This window comes from Malus sylvestris, chromosome 3 (assembly GCF_916048215.2).
Source record: "Malus sylvestris chromosome 3, drMalSylv7.2, whole genome shotgun sequence".
Lineage (NCBI taxonomy): Eukaryota > Viridiplantae > Streptophyta > Magnoliopsida > Rosales > Rosaceae > Malus > Malus sylvestris.
Window position 1 is genome coordinate 8,587,703 of NC_062262.1, and position 22,417 is coordinate 8,610,119.

At 36.4% G+C, this 22,417-nt stretch overlaps 3 protein-coding genes and 1 non-coding gene across 7 annotated transcripts; 3 read left to right on the forward strand and 1 right to left on the reverse strand.

Moving 5' to 3' along the window:
• The first annotated feature begins 9,989 nt into the window (after nucleotides 1–9,989).
• Nucleotides 9,990–10,528, forward strand: LOC126615270 (histone H4-like). Its single transcript, XM_050283086.1, has one exon. It carries the CDS (start codon nucleotides 10,077–10,079, stop codon nucleotides 10,386–10,388), a length of 312 nt encoding a protein of 103 aa, XP_050139043.1. The 5' UTR covers nucleotides 9,990–10,076; the 3' UTR covers nucleotides 10,389–10,528.
• Nucleotides 10,529–11,620: 1,092 nt separating this feature from the next.
• On the forward strand, nucleotides 11,621–16,550 carry LOC126615267 (uncharacterized). Of its 4 annotated transcripts, none has more exons than XM_050283082.1 (12): nucleotides 11,621–12,070; nucleotides 12,536–12,620; nucleotides 13,121–13,317; nucleotides 13,732–13,814; nucleotides 14,652–14,697; nucleotides 14,799–14,855; nucleotides 15,004–15,058; nucleotides 15,137–15,237; nucleotides 15,352–15,415; nucleotides 15,522–15,655; nucleotides 16,020–16,113; nucleotides 16,220–16,368. In XM_050283082.1, the coding sequence occupies exons 1-11, from the start codon at nucleotides 11,990–11,992 to the stop codon at nucleotides 16,110–16,112; spliced, it is 996 nt and encodes a 331-aa protein (XP_050139039.1). In that variant the 5' UTR covers nucleotides 11,621–11,989; the 3' UTR covers nucleotide 16,113; nucleotides 16,220–16,368. The 4 variants fall into 4 exon arrangements, 3 of the variants coding, with proteins under 3 accessions (XP_050139039.1, XP_050139040.1, XP_050139038.1); XR_007620720.1 differs by having other exon boundaries at nucleotides 11,626–12,070; nucleotides 16,034–16,113; XM_050283083.1 differs by lacking the exons at nucleotides 16,020–16,113; nucleotides 16,220–16,368 and adding an exon at nucleotides 15,813–16,012 and having other exon boundaries at nucleotides 11,624–12,070.
• Nucleotides 16,551–17,965: 1,415 nt separating this feature from the next.
• LOC126615269 (THO complex subunit 4A-like) lies at nucleotides 17,966–20,487 on the reverse strand. Its single transcript, XM_050283085.1, has 5 exons — nucleotides 20,188–20,487; nucleotides 19,950–20,099; nucleotides 19,335–19,403; nucleotides 19,055–19,248; nucleotides 17,966–18,446 (listed from the first exon to the last, which is right to left on the reverse strand). The coding sequence occupies exons 1-5, from the start codon at nucleotides 20,356–20,358 to the stop codon at nucleotides 18,218–18,220; spliced, it is 813 nt and encodes a 270-aa protein (XP_050139042.1). The 5' UTR covers nucleotides 20,359–20,487; the 3' UTR covers nucleotides 17,966–18,217.
• A 47-nt stretch (nucleotides 20,488–20,534) lies between these two features.
• TRNAV-AAC (transfer RNA valine (anticodon AAC)) lies at nucleotides 20,535–20,608 on the forward strand. Its single transcript has one exon. It is a non-coding gene; the product is annotated as a tRNA-Val (tRNA).
• Nucleotides 20,609–22,417: the final 1,809 nt, after the last annotated feature.

Sequence of the window (22,417 nt, forward strand, 5' to 3'; positions counted from 1 at the left end):
TGAGCTATTTTATTAGCTACTTGTAACCGTTGGATTTCAATCTTTGGCGAATCATGCTCAATAGAAATTGGACGGCCCATGATTTGAGTTTCACAAAGTGGGCTACTTGCTATTTTATTCAGTTCGGAGAGATACCCTCAGCCCATTGATTGGTAAGAGGTTCTAGGTGCACGGTGCACCCAAGAATTGGAGAAATTTTTGGAGGTGACGGAAACACAGACCTTAACAAGGTAGGTGGTGATCCCAACATATTAAGTTTTAACAGCTAGATTTTATCATTTGCTCACTTAATCATACTTGGAGAAGCTGAAAAGTCAAAAACAAAAAGACGCCTTTTAAGTTTTAACTATGTTACATCCTCCGTTTCTTTCTTTCAATTAAAAAGCTCTTGCGCCGTCAGTAACTTTGAGGGAAGTTGTACAGACTCAATTCCCTCTTTTCTTTCTTTGAAAAATAACAAGAATTCCCTCAATTTCTCACAGACTCAAACCCATACCAAGGTATTATGGATGGAGACTCAAACTCAGACGAAGGTATTTGATTTTTCCTTTTAATAAGTTGTATGTGTGAGCTCTTAAACATTTTTGCATGATTATAGAACACTGCTTTTTTGCTATTGGCCATGATATTATTTTTTATAAAATATGATTATTGTTGGTCGATATTTTATGAAATTTTTGGATTATATTATGGTAAAAATGATCTCTCAATGAATAATTCAGTCATTGATGTTGAAAGTGATAAAGAAAATATTGAATGCAATGCTCAAGAAAAAACTCCACCTATTGTAAATCTTGAAGAAAATTATGTTGAAGATTTGTATGGAAAGATTGTGAAAAATGAGCAAGAAGCTTATGATCTCTATAATGAGTATACGGCACGCATTGGCTTTAGCATTCGAAAGAGACAAAGAAGATATGACAAAAATGTAGATCTTGCAGCACTTAATTTTTGTTGTTCTAAAGAAGGTTTTCGACAAGATAGTAACCCTTGTGAAGAGAAACAGACTAAGAGATTGGACGAGAGAACAGGTTGCCAAGCCAAAATTCGATTTTTACTAGAATATGGTGTGTGGAAAGTCTCTACCTTTGATCCTAAACACAATCATGAACTTGCAATAAAAGAGGAAAGACAATTTTTACAATCAACTTGTAAAATTTCAAAAGCTCATACGAGTGTGATTAAAACCATGGTGAATGTAGGTGTAAGAACTACAAATACGGACTCATATTTAGCAGAAGAAGTCGGCGGGTCTCAAAATATTGGGTTTAAGAAAACAGATTGCTACAATTTTGTTAGTAAGGAAAAAAGAATTATGCTTGAAGCAGGGGATGCTCAAAGCTTGATCAATCATTTTAAGTGCAAGCAAGCTGAAGATCCAATGTTCTTTTACACGGTGCAAGTTGATCAATAAAACTGAATGACTAACTTTTTATGGAGGGATGGAAGGTCCAGAATTGATTATGAATGCTTTGGGGGACGTAGTAGTATTTGATACTACATATTGAACCAATAAGTACAACATGATTTGTGCTCCTTTCGTTGGAGTTAACCATCACTGGAGCAATGTGTTGCTAGGTTGTGTCTTTTTGTTGGATGAGAAGACTGCTACATTTGAATGGTTGTTCGAGGCATTCTTAGAATCAATGGGGAATCAAAAGCCTACAACCATTTTCATTGACCAGTGTCAAGCTATGGCAAATGCCATTATGGTGGTGTTTCCTGGGACATGCCATCGTTTATGCATATGGCATATATCAACGAATGCTACAAGAAATATACCAACACTTTGTGGAATCCCTGAGTTCAAGAGGCTATTCAACAAGTGTCTTGACGAATGTCAAACAGAGTTAGAATTTCAGCATACTTGGGATGAAATGATTAAGGAATTTAACGTCGCACAAAACAAATGGCTTAAAAGTCTTTTATGCCATTCGTGATAAGTGGTGTCCAATGTTTAGCCAAGATGCCTTCTCTGTGAGGATAAAATCCACACAAAGAAGTGAGAGCATGAATAATGATTTCCATCGTATGTCTACTAAAACGATGACTCTTACTGAATTTGTGCTTCATTATGAAAAACAAGCGAACGGGATGCGTTCAAAAGAATTAGAAGAAACCTTTCGTTGCAAGCAAGGTTTGCCTTATACAACATCTAAAAACAGTAGTTTTCTTAAACATGCTGCAAGTGTCTACACGAGAAAAAATTATAAATTTCTTGAGTATAAGTTTGTTGGTAGTTTGGCAGTAAAAATGCGTGAAAATTGGAAGTGATGGAACCCTCCAAACCTTTGAACTTAATGTGGAGGGTCACATAACATTTTATGTTGTCAAATTCAACGCCTCAACTTTCAACATCTCATATTCGATATCGACCAATTTTTTGTAGTTCTATCCAACTAAGAGCATGCCAACTGCCAATTCCCATGCTTGTTTCCCTTCACCTAATCAGGTAAACTAGTTTATATTTTGGGGTGTGATATCCACACACCCCATTTTACTTCTCACACATCTTTTTAATTTTCGGCCGTTGGATCGGATGAATTGAAGAAGATCAACGGACATAAATTATCAAGGGGTGTGTGGATAGCACACCCCTATATTTTTAGCAAGATTTTATAAATTTTGTTCGATTATTCATGTTCCGTATCGTATCAATGTTTGTAGCTCTATCCAACATTGAGTGTACTAACCACCAATGCACAATTATTTATGTTTGGTCTCGTATCAATGTTTGTAGTTCTATCCAACCACGAGATTGTCAACCACCAATGTCCATACTAGTTTGCCTTTATCTAATCAGGTAAACAAGTTTATAGGTTTGAAATTTGTGTTGGTGTTCTCAATATTTATATATTACAATTTTCTTTTTTCTTTCGAAGTCCCAACTACAATTGGTCGCATCAAACTTTACCTTCACCAATACGCTACAAAGTCAAAATTGTATGACACATTTGAATCAGGTATTGTGTTTTTCGTTCTACCCTTTGCTTTGAATTAGGTATTTGTGTAAATTCATTGTTGAAGTTAAATTTCATGTAATGCAGGATGCCTTTACTTGTGGCTTTGAGGAACATCAAGATGCTTGTAACTCCTAATTCTGATTATTTTAGACTTCACATCAAGATTCCAATGGTTTTGACAAACATCAAGTTCATGAGAGAATGTTTTCTTGTTAGACTATGTCAGACTTGTTATCATAAATTTGAAGTTCCATAATTTGACATTAGAATATGTAGCTTGGAAGTTTGGAATTTGACATTAGAATACATGTGACTTGAAATGGTTAAATTTGATTTTGGAATTTTACATAATCTGCAACTCTATAGCATATACAGTGTTCTAAAAAATGCCCTAGGCGCTGGGCGCCTAGCAACCGAGGCGTTTTTGGGTAAATCGAGCAGAAAAATCAGGTTGGGCCTAGGCGGGCTAGGCGGGCTAGGCGGTCCTAGGCGGTCCTAGGAGATTTTTATTTTTTTATTTTTATTAATTGCGTGCTTTTTTCTTTAGGAAAATTAATGAAAATGGCTTCACAACTTTTAATCTTAACCAAAAACCACCTACTAATTTTATCTAATGGTTAGGACAAACCCAACATTAAATCAGCCTAATAAAACTGACCCAAAGAATGAGTTTCCAATTATACCCTGACAACACCTTCTCCTGTTTATTTAATCCGTTTCACTTCAGACGAAATAAAAAATGCTTTTGTACGGTTTCTACAAGTTTCTACATATCTCATGTCATTTTCTCTTTGCTATTTTCTCAATTTATAATTCCGATCTGATCATCGACGATGGAGATGACGCCACCCTTGTGATCCATGAAGAAGCCAAGACCAAGAAGAGTTCAAGAAGTTCGCGATGCTCCCGACCAGTCTTCCATTGATAAATAGAGGTTCGAGCGAGTGCTGACAATCATCAGAGATGGCTTAAAGATGGACTCCAAGAGGTACCTCTAACTTTGGTTTCGAATTTGTGAAAAAATGTGGATTTGTATTTCCCAGAAACAAATTACAATACAATTTTCTTTTTTCCTTCCATATCTTTGCCCGCAAAAGATAAATTGGATTATTAATTGGTTATTAGCATTTGGGTGCAAAATATATTGCTTGAAATCTTGAAAATCTGCTGCTAAATATTGGACAAATTCCAGAATTATTATTCTGTTTTTTTCTTTGTTTATGGTAGTTAACTTAATTTTTTCATATATTTTTTTGTTATAATTCTTAATTTTTTCATATATTTTTTTGTTATAATTATTGGTTCTTAAAAATTTAGGTTGGGTCCGTCACCATTGGTGGATTCCGTGCATTAAACGTCAGTTTTTTAGCACCGCTAGTGGGTTAGAGGCTGCTGCCACTGCCGGCAGGCAATGCTTTCTACTGTTTTGTTTTTGTGGGCTGTGCAATGTCAATGAGATTGGGAGATGCTTCTCCAGATTATTAGAAGAACCAAATTGAACTATACTTAATTGAGTAAATTGTACAAATGGTCCCTCAACTTTAATCAAATTGGAGCAATGGTCCCTCAACTAAAAATCCATTACCATTGGTCCTTCAACTTATCAAAATGTGTAGCTATAGTTCTTTTTATCAATTTTGTCAAAATTTTGTCAAAATAAGCTATGTTGGAATGACCATTTATATAATTAGGGTCCCTCAACTCATCAAAGTGTATAATTATGGTTCTTTTCGTCAACTATGTCAAAAAATTTGTCAAAACGAGTTATATTGTAAGGACCATTGCTACAATTGGATTAAAGTTAAAGGACCATTTCTCCACTTGAATTAAAGTTCAGGGACCAATGGTAATGGATTTTTAGTTGAGGGACCATAGCTACACGTTTTGATAAGTTGAGGGACCAAAGGTAATGGATTTTTAGTTGAGGGACCATTGCTCCAATTGAGTTAAAGTTAAGGGACCATAGCTACAATTTACTCATACTTAATTATAGGAATTATGTTTGCACTGCTCTCTCTCCCACATTTATTTTGTTCTGACATTATAATCATTATAATCATTCTTGTTAAAAAGTTTTTTTTTCTATTTATTTTCTGCATATTTGGGATCTTCTAGTTTTGATTATGTTGACTATTTCTGGCCTTTTGCAATATTTTACTCGTATCTTTTTCAAGTGAGTTTTTAAGAAGATGAAATGATTAAGTGTTAGTTTACGAAACAGTGATAGTACTAGTGTTCATTTGATAAATAGTCAGTGTTTAGTTTACGAAACAGTGATAGTACTAGTGTTCTGTTTAAGAAATAGTCAGTGTTTAGTTTACGAAACAGTGATAGTAATAGTGTTCGTTTGATAAATAGTCAATGTTTAGTTTACGAAACAGTGATAGTACTAGGGTTCTGTTTAAGAAATAGTCAGTGTTTAGTTTACGAAACAGTGATAGTACTAGTGTTCGTTTGATAAATAGTCAATGTTTAGTTTACGAAACAGTGATAGAACTAGTGTTCTGTTTAAGAAATAGTCAGTGTTTAGTTTACGAAACAGTGATAGTACTAGTGTTCTGTTTAAGAAATAGTCGGTGTTTAGTTTAAAAATTAGTGATAGCATCAGTGCTCAATTTAAGAAATAGTGATGGTACCCTTGTTCAATTTGAAAAATGGTTAGTATTTAGTTTAAGAAATAACGATAGAGCAAGTTTTCAATTTAATAAATAGTCATTTTTCAGTTCTAGAAATAATCAGTGTTTAGTTTAAGAAATGGTGACAGTACATGTGTTTAATTCTAAAAATAGTTAGTGTTTAGCTTAAAAAATAATCAGTATTCAGTTTAAGAAATAGTAATAATATTAGTGTTAAGTTTAAGAAATAATGATAATACCCGTGTTCAGTATACAAAATAGTGAGTATTCAGTTTAAGAAATAGTGATAATACGAGTGCTCAGTTTACGAAATAGTTAGTGTTAATTTAAGAATAGTGATAGTACCAGTGCTCAGTTTAAAAAATAGTGATAGAGCTAGTGTTCAGTTTAAGAAATAATAGTAGTAGTGTTCTATTTAACATATAGTAACGGTACCCCTATCCAATTCGAGAAATAGTTAGTGTTCAATGTTTATAATTGATAATTTTGTTTACTTGGGGAAATATTGTAGCTATTTGATCTTTTTTTCTTTTTTTTTTACTTGAAGATGTAAAGTATCAAATTGTTAGTATGATATCAATGCATTTTTTGTTGATTTGTTTTCAGGTTGTTGCTGGGACAGAACAAAGCCACGAGCAACACTTCGTGTAAAGGCAAATAATAAGGAGAAGGTGGTGGTGTTGAAAACACCCGAGGCGGTGAAAATACCGAAGCTTTACGGGCAAATCTACAAGACCATTGTTTTATCCGTCAAGAGTTGAGACCCCACTGGCAAATCTACAAAGTCTCAAAAACTGAAAATGAATCTGGGATAATTTCCAATGGAAGTGGCTCCTGCATTCTAGGAAAGTGGGTTCTATATGGTAAGCAAAAGTAAGGGTGAAAATTGATCAACAAAAGAATCTGAACCACCTAATTACAAATAAGTGATCAATTAATAAAATAATATTAAAATATATATAATAAAAAAGGTAATTGGTGAAGCAATTGCTCCCATTTTCTTTAAACGTGCAAAATGGTTTGAGGAGGTGGCCACTCTCCATCACCCACGATGAGTTTTACCTCCCTTTCAGGAGGAAGGCGGACGACAAGAAGAAAAAAAAAACCAAAACTTGAAGGGGGAACGAACAGCCACAAGAAATAAGAAAGAAGGAAAGAACTGGCTGACGTAATGGCATACTTGTAAATAAGGAAAGTTTATTTCTAACAGATTTGGATGACAAAATAACATTGCTGTTAGGGGCAAAGGTGGAAAAAAAAATCATTTCGTTTTGGGCGTTTAGTTCAGCCCGTGTGTGTTAAATGTTTATGGGTCTAATATAAATTAGTTTTGTCCTTATGATTAAATATGAAGCCCTTTTGGTTAAATAATAGTATAGGGTGGTTTTTTATTAAAATAAACTTAGTTCAAGCCATTTTCATTAAAACTCCCTTTTTCTTTTTTGGTTTCATGGTGATATACTTATGGAAATGGTGTATCTAATTTGCAAATAATGGATTTACTACAAGTTCATCCAATACTTATGGAAATAATGTACCTAATTTGCATTTTATCGTTATTTTATTATTCATACAAGTATAGTTCTTTTTTTAGGTGTCAATATGCACTTATTTACAAGATATACAAGAAATTTACCTAAATCCGCTAGGCACAGCCTAGCTGTCTAGGCACTAGGCGCTAGCCCGCTGCCCGACTAGTGCCTAGCGTTTTTTAGAACCTTGAGCATATATCATTTAGCAGGTAACCAATGTTTTATTTGAACCAAATTTATATATGCTTCAAAACTTCATTGCCTCACACAAACTCAATTAAAGACCAAGATAATGACAATTCCCAAACAAAGCATTTTAACAAAAAAAAAACTTTTCGAATCATTCAGAAAGAGAAATTACTTCATCAATGGAAGGGTTATTTTCCCCCCTTTTTTTCCCTTTTCTAGTAGGGCAATTTTCCTCCATTTTCTCTCCTTCTTATGATAAGAATGAGGAAGAAGATGGACTTCAGATTGTTGGCAGCCCTGTTGTGATGAGGCTAAGTCTCCATCCAAAATTGGAAAAACCCTAAACTGAAAAAGCAAAAATTTTTGGCGGTAGCCTTATTGTGATTGCCCAACGGCTCAAGAGCTTTTCAATTGAAATATGGGTTTGAGTTTGTGAGAAAACAACTTCTAACTTTTAAGGTTTTTACTTTAAGAAACAGAGAAATGGAGGGAATTCTTGTTATTTTTCAAAGAAAGAAAAGAGGGAATTGAGTCTATGTAACTTCCCTCAAAGTTTCCTGTCGGCTCAAGAGCTTTTCAATTGAATGAAATAAACGGAGGAAGTAACAGAGTTAAAAGGCATCTTTTTGTTTTTGACTTTTCAGTTACTCCAGGTATGATTAAGTGAGCAAATGACAAAATCTAGCTATCAAAATTTAAATAGTGGGCTTCAACCTGCCTGAACCCAATCGTTGAGCAGAGAAAAACCAACCGTTGATGTTTTTTTCTGGTTCAAATACTAACTGTCGATGTTGATGCGCATGTGGCTGTTGTCTTTTGTTATGCTTGCCAAATGGAGAAAATCACCAAATAGCGAGATTCAATATGTGAAAATGTAGAGAGTTTGTTTGTTTTGTTTTTTATATTTATAAAGGGATCAGCTAAGGCTTCGTCATGGCGGTCCACCATTTCGAGAATGAAAAGACTCACAGAGGCGTTTCAACCTCATTCTGATCACCATCGTGCGATTTACCAGCCAGCTGCGCGTAACCACTCTCTGATACCTAAGTCGGATGCACATAAGGCACAAATTGAATAAAATCGATAGAACAACGTCTTTAAGAAGGTATCCTCTGTCGAGTTGTTCTCTTTTTGTTAATTTTCTTTGTTTAGGCTGTAACGAATGAGCCAATTTTGATATGTTGCAGTCATGCCACATTGTATACGTTACATGGTTTCATTGTAGCATAGAGGAGTATTGTTTAATTCCTAGATTTGAGCCTTGATCGTGCATCATTTTAATGCGTGTCATGATGCTTCGAGAGAAGGAATCATATCTCTTGCTCATGGCTTTAATTGTACAAATTGTAATGCATTTTAATTTTTCAGATATTTAATTATTTGAATGTGCGATGATTTTATACAAATAGCTGAATAATTTTGTATTGTAGCAATTTGAATATTCGACAACCCAACTATAAAATTCGTGTTCATTAGAGCATCCCAGTCAAAGGCTCTATATGTGGTTCAAAAAAATATCTTTAGATCTTTATAAAAGAATCTCTCTCAGTCAAGTAATATCGATGATATCGGAAATATCGGTAGTTCAAAAACACGAAAATTTCGATGGAAATATCGGGATATTATCGATATCGATAAAAATTAAATAAAAACTACGAAAATTGTAAGAAAAACTTGGAAATTTTTATTGAAACTTTGCAGAATGTTTATTTAGTAAATTATCTATTAGTTTATCACAAAAAAATTGGAAGGAAATGCATTGTATGATAAATATAACTGATTTAAATTGATTATATAGCTAGCTGGCAAACATTGTGAGCGTAGAAAATATATAGTAATTAATGAAAGAAGTTTAAACACACCATAATCATTTATATATAATGAATTAGTACAATATTTTACACTTTATACATTGCATGGTAAGATACATGAGTGACTTAGCAAGATCTAAAATATCGATGATATCGGAAATATCGGTAGTTCAAAAACACGGAAATTTCGATGGAAATATCGGGATATTATGGATATTTTAGACCAGTAACAAATTCTTTTTTTCAAACCCTATATGGAACTATATATATTTATAGTGACTTTTTCCAGGATAAAATAATATGAGTTTTAACGAAAAGCTTGTAGTACTATTCATTTTAACGAAAAACCATATTTTTACACTAAAAAGTCAAACATGATATTATTCACTTTATCATTTATTTTATCCTTATCGTTAAAACTCAAAATTTTAAAATCTCATTTTTTTAAAAATAATATCTCCCAATTTCTTCCTGATACGCATTTTAGTTTTGATAGAGAAGAGAGAGAACTCTGAGGCTGTTGTTACGTGCTGCGCGCCTATTTTTCCCACAATTTTCAAGCGAAAAAAAAACCTCAAATTTCAAACACAAAATTCGGACAACTCCCTCTGTTCTCTTGGGCTCGCCTTTCAAAAAACCGCCACTCTCACGAAAAAGCACAATCCGTGCCACACAAAAATTGTAGAATTCCACACCGTAGATTCACACACCATCAACGACGCAAATCCACTTTTACAATACGACGCGGATCGACTCTCTCAGCCATCGATAAGCATCCGCATCGAACGGCCGATATCACCACCGGCAACCTTTCCCAATTCCAAACCCCTAGCCCAAACACTATAAATACACAAAATCCCTTCGTCTGCCTTCCCATCAAATCAAACTCCAATTTCTCCTCCCAATTAAGAATAAAACTTCTTCGCCCAAAAATTTTCCGAGGAAATGACAGGCCGTGGAAAGGGAGGCAAGGGCTTGGGCAAGGGAGGAGCGAAACGACATCGTAAGGTGCTGAGGGACAACATCCAGGGCATCACCAAGCCTGCGATTCGCCGTCTTGCTCGCAGAGGTGGCGTGAAGCGTATCAGCGGTCTGATCTACGAGGAGACCAGAGGGGTTCTCAAGATCTTTTTGGAGAACGTGATTCGTGATGCCGTGACCTACACCGAGCACGCCAGGAGGAAGACCGTGACCGCCATGGACGTGGTGTATGCTCTGAAGAGGCAGGGAAGGACCCTCTACGGTTTCGGGGGTTAAATTGGGAATTTTATGCCTTTATTTTGGGAATTAGGGTTAGGGTTCTTCAGATCTGGTCTTTAGATCTGTCGATAACAATTATAGTAGTGATGTAATTTGGACCCTTGTTTGAAGTAATATAAGTTTGATTTGTTAGTGAATCTTTGCCTCAATTTTTTTCGTTTTTGTGGTAATTTTCATCTCTGATATCTGTTTGGTTGCTGAGAAAATCATATAGGTTAGGGTTTTCTTATCTGGTTCAAAAAGAGTTGACCTTGTTCTCGAAGAGTAATTGCGTAATGGCAACGTGCTTTGCGTGGACGTTATTTATTTATGTTAAAACGTCAACCTGATTGAGAAGACCAGTAACGTGTTGGAAAGTCAGAATTTTGGTCTTTTACTTTAAGAACTATGTATATATGCTTATTTATGCCAACAAGGGTTGATTAAATTGATAAGAATTGTTCTCTTCGCTAAAACAAGTTTTAAGTTCGAGTTCTACTGTCAGCAATTTTTGTTAGTGAACTATTTATAAAAATAAAAAATGGACTAAGACCCCACCGTAAGAGCACTTCCACCCATGGAGAGCAAAAATCTAACCGGTCTGCTAATTATTAAACAACTGAACTATGTATTAAAAAAAATAAAAAATCTAACCGGTTTGTCATGGTCATAGCAAACCAGGTGAAGTATCACAATGTCAATTACTTTTTACAGTGAACGGCATTGCCATTGGGCAGGGCTACCCTTGCCACAACAATGACAAAACATGTGGAAGTACTCTAAAGTCCTCAACGAAACTTGTGCTATGCCCAAACCTTGAGATGGCGTAACCTCCTTTCCCCGTAAACTCCTTGTTATTTTTTTTTATATATATATACCAAAAATATATGCTTATTTACAAGTGGTCCAATCCTACTCCACCAGTCAGCCAATTACTTCCTCTCCAAAGTGACTCAGTCAAATCTCATTCAATTATCCAACTTCCATACCCAAATAGAAAACTAGATACGTGGGGTTAGGATTTGTATTGACGACAGTCGGTGGGGTAGCCTTTTAGGGGGTTTGCAATTATTTCTTTTACGCGTAAATTCACTTCAGAACAATTTATTGATCATTGAAGTTTATATACCCAACGTGTAATTGTTTGTGAAGTTGAATGAAATACAAGATCGTCTCTATTCAAAATTAAAAAAAAAAAAAAAAACTAGATACGCACAACGTGTAGTAAATCCGTACAGTCGAGCACTCGACCCGACCTCCATTGCCAACCACTTCCTCTCCGCCCGCCCGTCCGCCACATTGCCTCCCCGCCACGCCACATCACCACCAGCCCACTTTCCAATCTCCCTTTTTATTAAATAAATCCAAATAAATATTACTTTCATTTTTTTAATTAATTTTCACTGGGAGACCAAAAAGCAGCTCCACTGTATCTCTGCAGGTCTCTTATTGTCGACACACACACGAGTTGACACATGCCTTTGTTCGATAATTCCGAGACGAAGACCGTGTCGGTTTCGGTTAAGGCCGCGTTTGGATCGGAAGGATTTTGGGTTTCGGACTTCTGCACCTCTCTCTCTGTTCGTCTGTAATGCTATTACTCTTCGTTCTGTATCAGCATGGCGCAAGCTTCTTCCTCGCCTCGAAGCTCTGCATATCTCGACGCGCTGACGCAAGAGATCGAGAAGAAGCTCCAGCGGGTATATCAAACTCTTTGTTTCCCGTTTTCCAAAAAAAAAAAAACTCTTTGTTTCCTGTTTGGTTACTCAGAAAATCTAGGAAAATAAATGAATTGATGAAAAATTTAATTTCTGGTTAATTGAATCAAGTTCCTGTCACAATTACAGCTATTTGAATTTAGTTGAGAAACCATTGTTTTAATTGTGGTCAGAATTCGTAAATTGATTAAATTGTTGGATATCACAGTACGTAAATTACTGTAAAATTTTATGATTTTTTTCGATTTTTTCTTTGGTAGAAACTGAAAATCTTTCTGGCTGGTAAATTGGTAATTGTTTTGGAAATGTGTGATTTGGCATTTGTGTATAGAAAGTTCGGATTTGGAGAGCATTTAATTTTGGATTTGGGAGTTAAATCATAAGAAAAGTACTTGGGAAATTCTGACCTAACTTGGTAGAGATTTGTGTGCGTTTAATGTGATGTAGGCGCTGGCTTCTCCGTCGCAGCGGCGGAATTTGTTGCAGGAGTTGTTTGCTGACATTGCTTTGGAGATCGATGAGCGAGCCAAAGGTGAGTCGAAATTCTCCGTGGAGTTGCCAGTTTTCGGATTTGACAATCAAATGTTTTCAGTCTGATACTGCTGCAATCGGTTGGCATTTTACAGTAAAGTTTCTACTTTTTAGACTTAACATTTGATGGTTGCGTTACTACCTTGGTAATACATGTCAAATGAGTACTTACTACCGCATAAGCTTGTGGCTAAAAGTGCCTCACAGGAACATTGGGTATTCATTGATTTATGGAAACTTTAACGAAAAGCTTCCGGTACTGTCTATTTTAATGAAAAACCACATTTTTACTCTAAAAAGTGAATCCCGGTACTATTCACTTACAACACCGTTTTGTCATTTTAGTTAAAACTCAAAGTTTTCAAGCCTTTTTCATTAGTTTTCCTTCAATTTTATTGCAGTCTAATTTTGCATGTTGTGGAAAGTTGTTTAAAAGTGTAAGGCTTTGCATGCAATACTTATGACGGTGTTCTCATTTTTGGAGTTCAAATTGCATGTCAGAAATGATTCTCAGCAGGGAAGAGAATGCAATTTCTCCTGCTGAAGATGGCATCGAAGGACAGCTATGCTTTTATGATGTGCTCACTGATCATTATGTTCGGGTGCCTGAGAGTGGAAAACGCATCCTTGATTTGATTGTCCAACTATGGAGCCAGTCATTCGCATCTCATATTTTTGCCTTGTTGTTCCACAAATGGGTATGTAAACTCGCACCCAGTGTATTGATCTTTTCCATTCAATTTTAAAAGTTGCCATTCAGGATGCAAAATCTCTTCTAGCTGGTTTTTTTTTGTGAATATAATTTTGTCTTTAATTCTGTTTACCTTTTGGAGCTTTCACCTGATATCACGTGGATGCACCAAAAGGCCGTAAATTATATTTCTTAAACTGGACATGCATGTAGAATGGCTTTGTCAAACTCATTGAAATTGATTTGGAAGTTAACAACATTCTTCATATACAAAGTTCTAATCAAATGAGTCACAGTTGGTTTTCAGACATTCGATTAATGAAGTTTTTGTTCACATACTTAATGAAGTTACTTCTTCACTCTTTTGTCTTGATTATGCCACTGTGATGCCGAGAGTATTTAATAATTTTTCTTTTACCAGCTGTTTGAAGTCCAACTTGACAACTCTGAAGTACTTCTTCGTTACTCATCTGCTCTTGTTGAAGGTGCAACAAATGTTTTCTGGTACGAATATAAGTGTGTATCAACTTGTTTATTTTTAATGGTTGATTGGACTTACACCCCACTTAGTGGGATAAGGCTTTGTTGTTGTTGTTGTTGTTGTTGATTGGACTTACAAGTGGTTGTAGATGCATTCCAGTAATGTGAAATGTCTATTGAATTCTTAATGTCTTTTATTCACTTTTCAACAGGACTCGCATGATTGATGATACTATGTAAAAAAATGAATCTTTTGCATCTTTTTTCCTTATTTATGTATGTATGTATATTTATATATTGTGTAATTAGTACTCTTGGTTTATATGTTCCTCCATCACATGGTGCTAGGTAGGTACTGCTTGTTCTGTCCACACATCCATTTTTACTTCTCACACACTCTTCCCAATTTTCGGCCGTCAGATCGAATGAGTTGAAGAAGATCAATGGCCAAAAATTAACAAGGGTGTGTGAGAAGGAAAAAATGGTGTGTGAAAAGCACTATCCTTAATTTATGTGTCTTTGAATTCAAAATTAGCAGAGATAGATAGAAATAACTTATTTTAAGGAACCTCGTGTGACAATTTAATTGTCATCTAACAAAGAAACTCTTGTGGACATTTTGAATGGTCTATCTGCTCCGTTCTCATTGTTCTTACTCAAAATTAAGCATTTTTTCTTTTCGCTGCTGCTGCTCATCCTATCGATATATACTGACATAAGGACAACTTTCCATTCATAATTTTGTTCTTTTGTTCCTTTTGTGGAATGGGAAAGCCCCCACCCAAGGTCTAAATTTAATTTGCTGCTTTTGTTCCATTTTGTCTAACAAGCTTATTAGTGGTACTGTATGCATATTTGCAGGATTGATACACAATCAAATGCAAGGAGATTCCAATCCCTCTTTCGTGTAAGAGAGCCCTTTTAAAGATGAAATTTATTTGCTGTTGTTGAAGAACTGTAGGAAATAATTATCACATTTGTGTTGTTTCACCACACCTTGTATTTCAGTATCTGCTTGAGGATGTTGCTTTGGAGCCCAAACGGTTAAATAAAATTCCTGTACAGGTCAGAATTTCCCTTTTCAGTTTTACAGGGAATTTTTTTTTCCTGGGTGTGGATAACTGTCATTCTAGCCATGATAGTGATTGAGGAACCAGTACTGATGTAGAAGCAACATTTTAAATTAACTTTAGAATTCTTCATTAATTCTCAGGTCCAGCGAGATCTATTTCTTTTACTCTCGAGGTTTATATTTTTTTATAACTCAGGTGGGTTTTCTGGTAATGCATCTTCAGCCCCTGAATCAAGAATTTGTAAATTCTCCAGTAATGTGTTGATTCATGCAGTTGACAAGCTCGACAGCTTCTTAAGGGCATTTCCTCTTTTTCCCAACGCTTTTCTGGTTGGTAGTTCAGCGGACTTCTTTGTTATTGAACTTGCAGATCAGGTAAATTTCAAAACACTCTACGCAGTAGAACTTATGTGTAGTTTCGTTCACACAGTGCAGTGATATTCATAAATTAACAATTTAATATGAAGTTCATATATCTTTACTGGTCAGCTTCAAAAACTGAAGGTGGAACCAGTATTGCTGCATTACCTTTCGCATATAAAACTTCTCCAGGGTAATATTCTAACCATTCTTCAGGTTTAAGATTTAAGGAATCATGTGAACCTGGTATTCTAGTTTAGTCGCATCGTATTCTGGTTAATGTATTTTTAATCTAACAGGAATGGAGCTGAGAATGGCCACAAGTACGAGGTTAAAGGCGTGTTTGTATAGCTTCACTTCTCCTGGAGGTCCAATGTACCCCACAAGAGCTGTTCGTCATGCGGCATGGGATGCATTAGATTTGCTTTTTCCCGTGAGTATATATTTCCCTCAACTGTTGTCTGTTAAAACTTGATATTTTACTGCAGTCTTACCACAATCGTATCTAGTTATCATCTTTGTTATCTCGAATAATGTGCTGTTAAATATGATGTAGATTATATTAGTAATCTCCATCTTTGTGCTGCTAACCCCCAACCAAAGCAGGAAGAAACATCTTCTAAAGAGAGACGGAATCCTACCCATGCATGTAACAGAGAGAATAGCTTGGAACACTATTATTTGCTGCTTTTGTTAGTATCTAAATCAAGTAATGTGTTACCAATCATTCCATCTCCGGTTGGATGTGAGCAAAGCGGAGATCTTTATTGTTAATTTGCTGACCGTAATTCTGATAGAATATACTTAATAGGACCTTACATGATGCTTTTAGAAGTCATCCTCGGTGGTCGTGGGTCGTGGCTTCAGATGGATTATACATAATTACGTAATGTATGCAAGGACTTACCAGTATTTTCTAGAGACCGATTAGATAACTTCTAAACGTTACGCCTTTTGGTTAGCACGTATGGAGCATGACTTTTATTCCACGGTGCAGGTTGGCAGATACCCTCGACATCTTATAAGCTTGTTCTTCCGATTGCTATATCCATGGTACTGGCCCGCTTGTTGGAATTTCGTAACGGATTGCGTGAAGGCAGTATTGTACTCTCTGTTGGGAATAATCTTTTCAAGTTTGGGGAAGCTGAGAAGGCCAAAGTTTTAGATGATGCAAATTTCGAAGGATGTAGCTTCCTGTAAAGGTAAAAACTGAACCCCTAGGAAGTAGGAACCGAAGCTCAGAGTTGTTTGTTGTGCATTGTGTATGTGATTTTGTTCCCTTGCCCTCTTTCGACGGAATTGAAATTTGTTTCTTCCACATTTGGTTGAATGTTTGTTCCACATTTGGAGTATTTGTTTGCCTTTTGATCTGCTTTTCCTTGCCGGATTCTATTCAGTGTGAGCCTTCCTTTGAAATGAACCGAACTAAGTAAACGATCCACAAGAGAAGATAGCGTTGAGAGAGTTTCCTTACAACTTCACAAAACCGGTTGAAAACGACAAGTTGTAACAGAGAGTTTATGGCGCTACTTGAACGTCGCGGCAATAGGTTTCTAAACAGGAAATCAAATCAGAAAAGAATATTGCGGTCCTGCATTCGAATCCTTTTACAAATGAGAGGTCTTGAATTTAATTTTCGCCAAAGACGAATTTGAATCACATTATTGTTAGCCCATTATGAGGTTAAGTTCACCTTCTCTCCCTTATGGTGTGTTTACGTATCTGTAATCGGAATGAGAATGTAGAATTGAATTCCGATTACGGAGTACTAAATATCTTGCTACATACTCCCTAATCACGTGGTAAAATAAATAGATACGAATATACAACATAGGAAAGTGATGTGTTAAATTTGGAAACCAGGATTTTTTTCGGCGCATGAACCCCGTCTTTCGCCATTTCTCTTTCGCTATCTAGCATCCTAATTCTACTCGACTATCGAGACAAAAATGAATCACAAAGATTTACAAAGTTCACATGGCGTGCAGAGAGCTACTTTTAGAATTCATGAACCAAACACGAAAAGGAAAATCATAGCAGAAAATAAGAATGTCAATTTCAAAATTCGACTAGGTTAAACTAGTCGCTTGGACGGAAAACCTAGTCAAGTAGGTTTTCCGTCCAACCATGGAATATTCCGTAGTGCATATGGAACTCCAACCATGGAATGATAGAACCTGATTCATGCTCCCCCACTGTCTTTACCGAGTCACCGAATAAAGACGGTCAAAAGACAGCCATACCTGGAACTCCTTCCAGGGCTGGGAAGCCTGAAGGGACTGCACATCTCTGAATATCATGGGTGACTTCTGTAACCCAATTCTATATGTAGAACCGGCTTATTGTTTAGTCCATACAATTTCTCTATACGCATAATGTCAGGATCAATGCCAGTTAAACATGGAAACTATCATTTTCTGGGGCAGGATATTAGAGAAAGCTACCATAAAATAGCAGGAAATAACCAGCTCAACTGCACCAAATACAAAGGACATAACTTAAATGGTTAACAAGACTTCAAAGCCAAGGAAAACAGAGATATCTACCTCATGCGAAGTACGCCACTTTACATGCAGTAGAACCGACCAAACGCATTGCAGCATTGTGTGAATTCTCTAAGGCTCAATCCTTTCACACGTTCTGCAGCCAGTTTTGTCTTTGCGTGTGGAGATGCAGAGAGAGAAGCTTCCCGATCCCACCAACTTGTTGAATGTATAAAAGGGGATCGAAGAAGCTAATGAAGTAGGAATTCAGTTCAAGTACTGAAACTGTCCATTAACTCACATATTTCATACCCATGTTTAAACAAACATAATAAGCGCCCAACATCTGTAAGCAAGATTCTAAGAGTTGTTCCTACGCATGATTTTTCTCTCTCAAGGAATTTCTGGCTTCAATAGAAATACAGAAAATAGATGAGGTTGTCAAATCACCAAGCACCTAATGAGCCATAAAAGATGTAATATAGCTGACGCTTCACACAGCTGATTTCAATTTACTCTTGCATTGATTCTGCTGCTGCATGGTACTTCTCTAGCTCGGCATCAAGATCTTCAGCAGAAACCTTTTGGTCCTTTTCACCACGGCCTCTTCCACTTCCACGTCCACCACCGCCCCTTCTAGGACCACGGCCACCGCGGCCACCACCGCCACCACCACTGCCGCCGCCACCACCGCCACCACCGCCACGTATACGTCCAAATGCACCACCCCTACTTTGTCCACTGCTCAATAACCACAACAAATACACAATCAGGACTTCAGATAAATTAATATGTGGCACAGATAATGTGTTCACACATCCAACAATAATATATGTTCAGTCTTCCCAACTGCTACATCTCACGACTCAGACACAAGTATGAGACAAAACATCATCTATATTTGAAGGGGTAACCGAGGCATGATGGAACATCAGTTTAAGTATCATACAAATGCATTCTAATCAAAATAAATACGTATCGAAGTCACTAATTCTCAACTACAACTTTATCAAGGATATTAAAGACTACAAATTCTAGAACTTCCCACTACAATACGACCATAGAGACCCTACATATGGCCTGCAAAAGAGCCATAATAGACCCAAGCCAATAATGCAAGGTCTTAAATAGGCCAACAGCATCCGGCACATGTAAAATCAAAACTTGCGCCTTGATGCATTCTTATTCCAAACATATGCCAAGAGCTTCTTATTATAGCAATCACAAAGCAAATAACCTCTTATCCTTTAAGTCATCGAGAGTGGACATTTACTAAAAAACGAATTATGTATAAATGCAAACATCATTGAGAGCTAATTCTATAGTAAAAAGTATGGTACACAACATACCCCATGGGTGGTCCATTCCTATTTCCAAAAGCTACATTAGGAGCAGGCGGGTAAGCAGGTGGGGCGCCAGGTGTCCCAATGTTCGTTCCTACAATCTCAATCTTCATCGGCTTCCCATCAAGTTGAACATTGTTGTATCTTTTAACAGCCGCCGCAGCATCCGTTCGTCGTGAGAAAACTACGTCTGCTGTTCCCTATGGAAAAGGGTTTTTGTTTTAAACTACAGCAGGACACAAAAAATTCTCCAGAAGGACCAATAATACGAAACTTGACAAGATACCTTTGATCTCCCACTTCTGTCATAATGTACTCCATAACGTTTCAGGTCACCAACCTCAGAAAACAATTCCTGTACATAACAATTCGACTTTAGGAAATCCAAATTGTAAAATGTAATAAAACTCAAACTCCAATTGAATCCATCAAATTTGTAACCAGAAACCAACTAATAAATACCATACAAAGCAACAGAACAAATGAGGATCGTAGCAGCAAAAGCAAACTTTTGATTCAGTCCAAAAGATAAAGCACCAAGTTACCAGAATATGCAGATTCGAATTCTTAGTTATTTGATTAGACTGTTGAAAGAAGGCAATAAAGGGATTTTCGATGTAGCGCCGACTTAAAAAACCAATTCTTGAACCATCAAAACTACATGTGAATTCAAATTCAAACCATTTACAATAAGAATTTCAATTCGAACAATTTTAGTTTCAAATCCAACATCCAAATACAATCCATACGATAACAGGGAACTCTAGCTTAATGTAGTTTTGATGGATTCACAAATCACAAATCACAATTTTGATGGATTCACAAATCACAAATCGAAATCAGCTTCTAAAGAAACAGATCCAAATTTTCATTAGAATTTTGAAATAACAGGGAACTCTACCTTAATGTCCTCGTTGGAAACGCCATAATCGAGATTGGAGATGTAGAGCTTGGTTCCAGTTTCGATAGCCGAGGCTCTTCCAGCTGGAGCCGCGTACGCCGCCGCCCCAAGATCCCCATACATGTCGTGTTGCCACGCAGTCTCCGGCGCCTAAATCCCCAAAATATATTAACTCAATTCTATTTCAATTGGAGAAGATAAGATCAGATCAGAGCCAAAGCCAGAGATTTGCTTCTACCTTGGGCGCAGCCACGTACGGCGCCGCGCGATTGGCGCCGCGATTGGGCAAGCGGCGGGCGGGTCCGGGTCCCGAGGGCCCCCGGCCGCCGCGACCTCGGCTGTTACCGGATCCGGATTTCTTGCTGGTCTTGATGAGGTCGTCCAGGGACATGCTTAGAGGGTCCTGCATCTTGTTTGACTAGAGCAAGAAACGAAACCCTAGGAGCGAGAAAGTGGAGAGAGAGAGAGAGGGGGGGGGGTGTTAGGGTTTTCTAGTGGAGAGAGAGGGTTAGGGTTTTCTAGAGGAGAGAGGTGGGAGTTTGAAGTGATATATATATATGTTAAGAAGCAAATTCTGACCGTCAAGGTTTCGTGGTGTAGTTGGTTATCACGTCAGTCTAACACACTGAAGGTCTCCGGTTCGAACCCGGGCGAAGCCACTATTATTTTTTCGTTCTTTGTTTGCCCTTTGTGCTTTACATGCAATGGCTCTTGGAACTCAACTCTAATCTCCTTTTTTTTTTTTTTGGAGTTTTAACGAAAAATTCGCGATACTATTCACTTTAACGAAAAACTACATTTTTGTACTAAAAAATCAAACATAGTACTATTCATGTTACCCTTTATTTTGTCTTTATTATTAAAACTCAAAGTTTTCAAGTCATTTTTATTTTTTTTTTCGGAATTCAAATTTCGCCACTAAAGACCTCCGATTCAAACCCAGATGTAGCCACTATTGTATTTTGGTTCTTTGTTTGTCACTTGGCGTTTACATTTGCAATGCCTCTTCAAACCCGATTCTGATGTTCCTTTTCTCTAGGACTTAATTTTTTCACCACTTAAGTGTGAATCCCACAAAACTGACATTCTCTAAATTTTTATGGATTTTTTTTTTTTGCAATGCCCTTGGAGCTCGATTCTAGTCTCACTTTTTCCCTAGAAATCAATCTTCCCACTTAACCCTCTAGAAATCGGATTTTGTTCCACTTTGTCAAATTTGAGTTCTAGAAGAGAAAGTGCGATTATATACGAGTTATCAAGACTCAAGAGCACTGCAAAAAATAAGCATTTTCTTATCCAACATGTAAGATCACGTTTTATATGCGAGTGAAAGCGAGGAGTTGTCGAGACTTTGAATAACGATCTCAGATACAAGCATTTTCCTCTTATGAAAGTTTTAAGACTACATTTACAACTTTCAATTTTTCGTTTGAATGGTGGATGATTGCCACATTTTTCTTTTTTTTCCTTTTTGTCCGAGACTATTTTCTTTTATTCTCAAAATTGGAAATGTTTTTAATTGGGTTGAATAAAACAAACGAGAATCAACAGACAAAATTAAGAGAAATAATGTAGAAGTTAAAAAAGGAAGTGATAGAAAATCAAAACCAAAATCTCCAGAATGGATTTCTACTAACAAGAAATTATGTTCAATCGTTTCACATCTTGTGTAGAAAGTAGAGAGAGATTGAAAAAGTTGTAGTGAATAACAACTTTTGACAACAAAGGTGAAGTCTGGCCTTGTCATTGCATAACAACAACGGTAGTGTCACGTCTCGACCCATGAATAAAAACTATTCACGAGTTAGGGTGAAAGCCGTATCTTAGTTATAGAAATAAATTCTATAATCAAGACATGATGAAAGAAAATATTATTTAAAATTTGTAACTAAATTTACACTTGAGTTTACAACGTAAAATTTATCGAATACGCATCAGAATAAAAATTAGTGCACAAGTTACTTAACAACCAAAACTACCAACTAAATAATAATTAAATCGTAACAATTCTTTCAAATGCATAAAGTATATGCCAATGAGATGCATGGACTCACTCCCTTCTAATTCCGCTAACACATACCTAAGGCACCCAAACCTGCACGTCTCATATCATGCTTATACCACTTGACTCTGAATACCTTAAAATATGAGTTAACTCTCGTTCACCCCTTAAAACCAATTTTTCAGAATTAAATTCTCAATTTTCACTTTATTATAAAGGCACTTCCCCTAATGCTCAATTGTATATTCAAACTTTTCCCCTGGCTCTTGGCATATACAAGATTTCATTATTTTATATTTAAGGCATTCTTCAGCCATTGAATATCTTCACAAGTCAAACACTTAACACAAGTGAGTACTTGACACAACTGTAGACATCAAAATTTTAGTGAAATAAATGTTCACCAACACATTAAGGTTTCGACATGTTAGGGCATAAGTGGCATACGCCATGTGTCTCACAAATC

Bases quoted from the DNA above. Each gene is read 5' to 3' on its own strand.
- LOC126615270 (XM_050283086.1), top strand. From the start codon at position 10,077: ATGACAGGCCGTGGAAAGGGAGGCAAGGGCTTGGGCAAGGGAGGAGCG.
- LOC126615267 (XM_050283081.1), top strand. From the start codon at position 11,990: ATGGCGCAAGCTTCTTCCTCGCCTCGAAGCTCTGCATATCTCGACGCG. The intron at 14,698-14,798 runs GTAAGAGAGCCC...CTTGTATTTCAG, and splicing joins GATTCCAATCCCTCTTTCGT to TATCTGCTTGAGGATGTTGC. The intron at 15,059-15,136 runs GTGGGTTTTCTG...TGATTCATGCAG, and splicing joins TATATTTTTTTATAACTCAG to TTGACAAGCTCGACAGCTTC.
- LOC126615269 (XM_050283085.1), bottom strand. From the start codon at position 20,358: ATGCAGGACCCTCTAAGCATGTCCCTGGACGACCTCATCAAGACCAGC. The intron at 20,100-20,187 runs GTAGAAGCAAAT...TTGGGGATTTAG, and splicing joins CGTACGTGGCTGCGCCCAAG to GCGCCGGAGACTGCGTGGCA. The intron at 18,447-19,054 runs GTATGTTGTGTA...GTTATTGAGCAG, and splicing joins AGGAATGGACCACCCATGGG to TGGACAAAGTAGGGGTGGTG.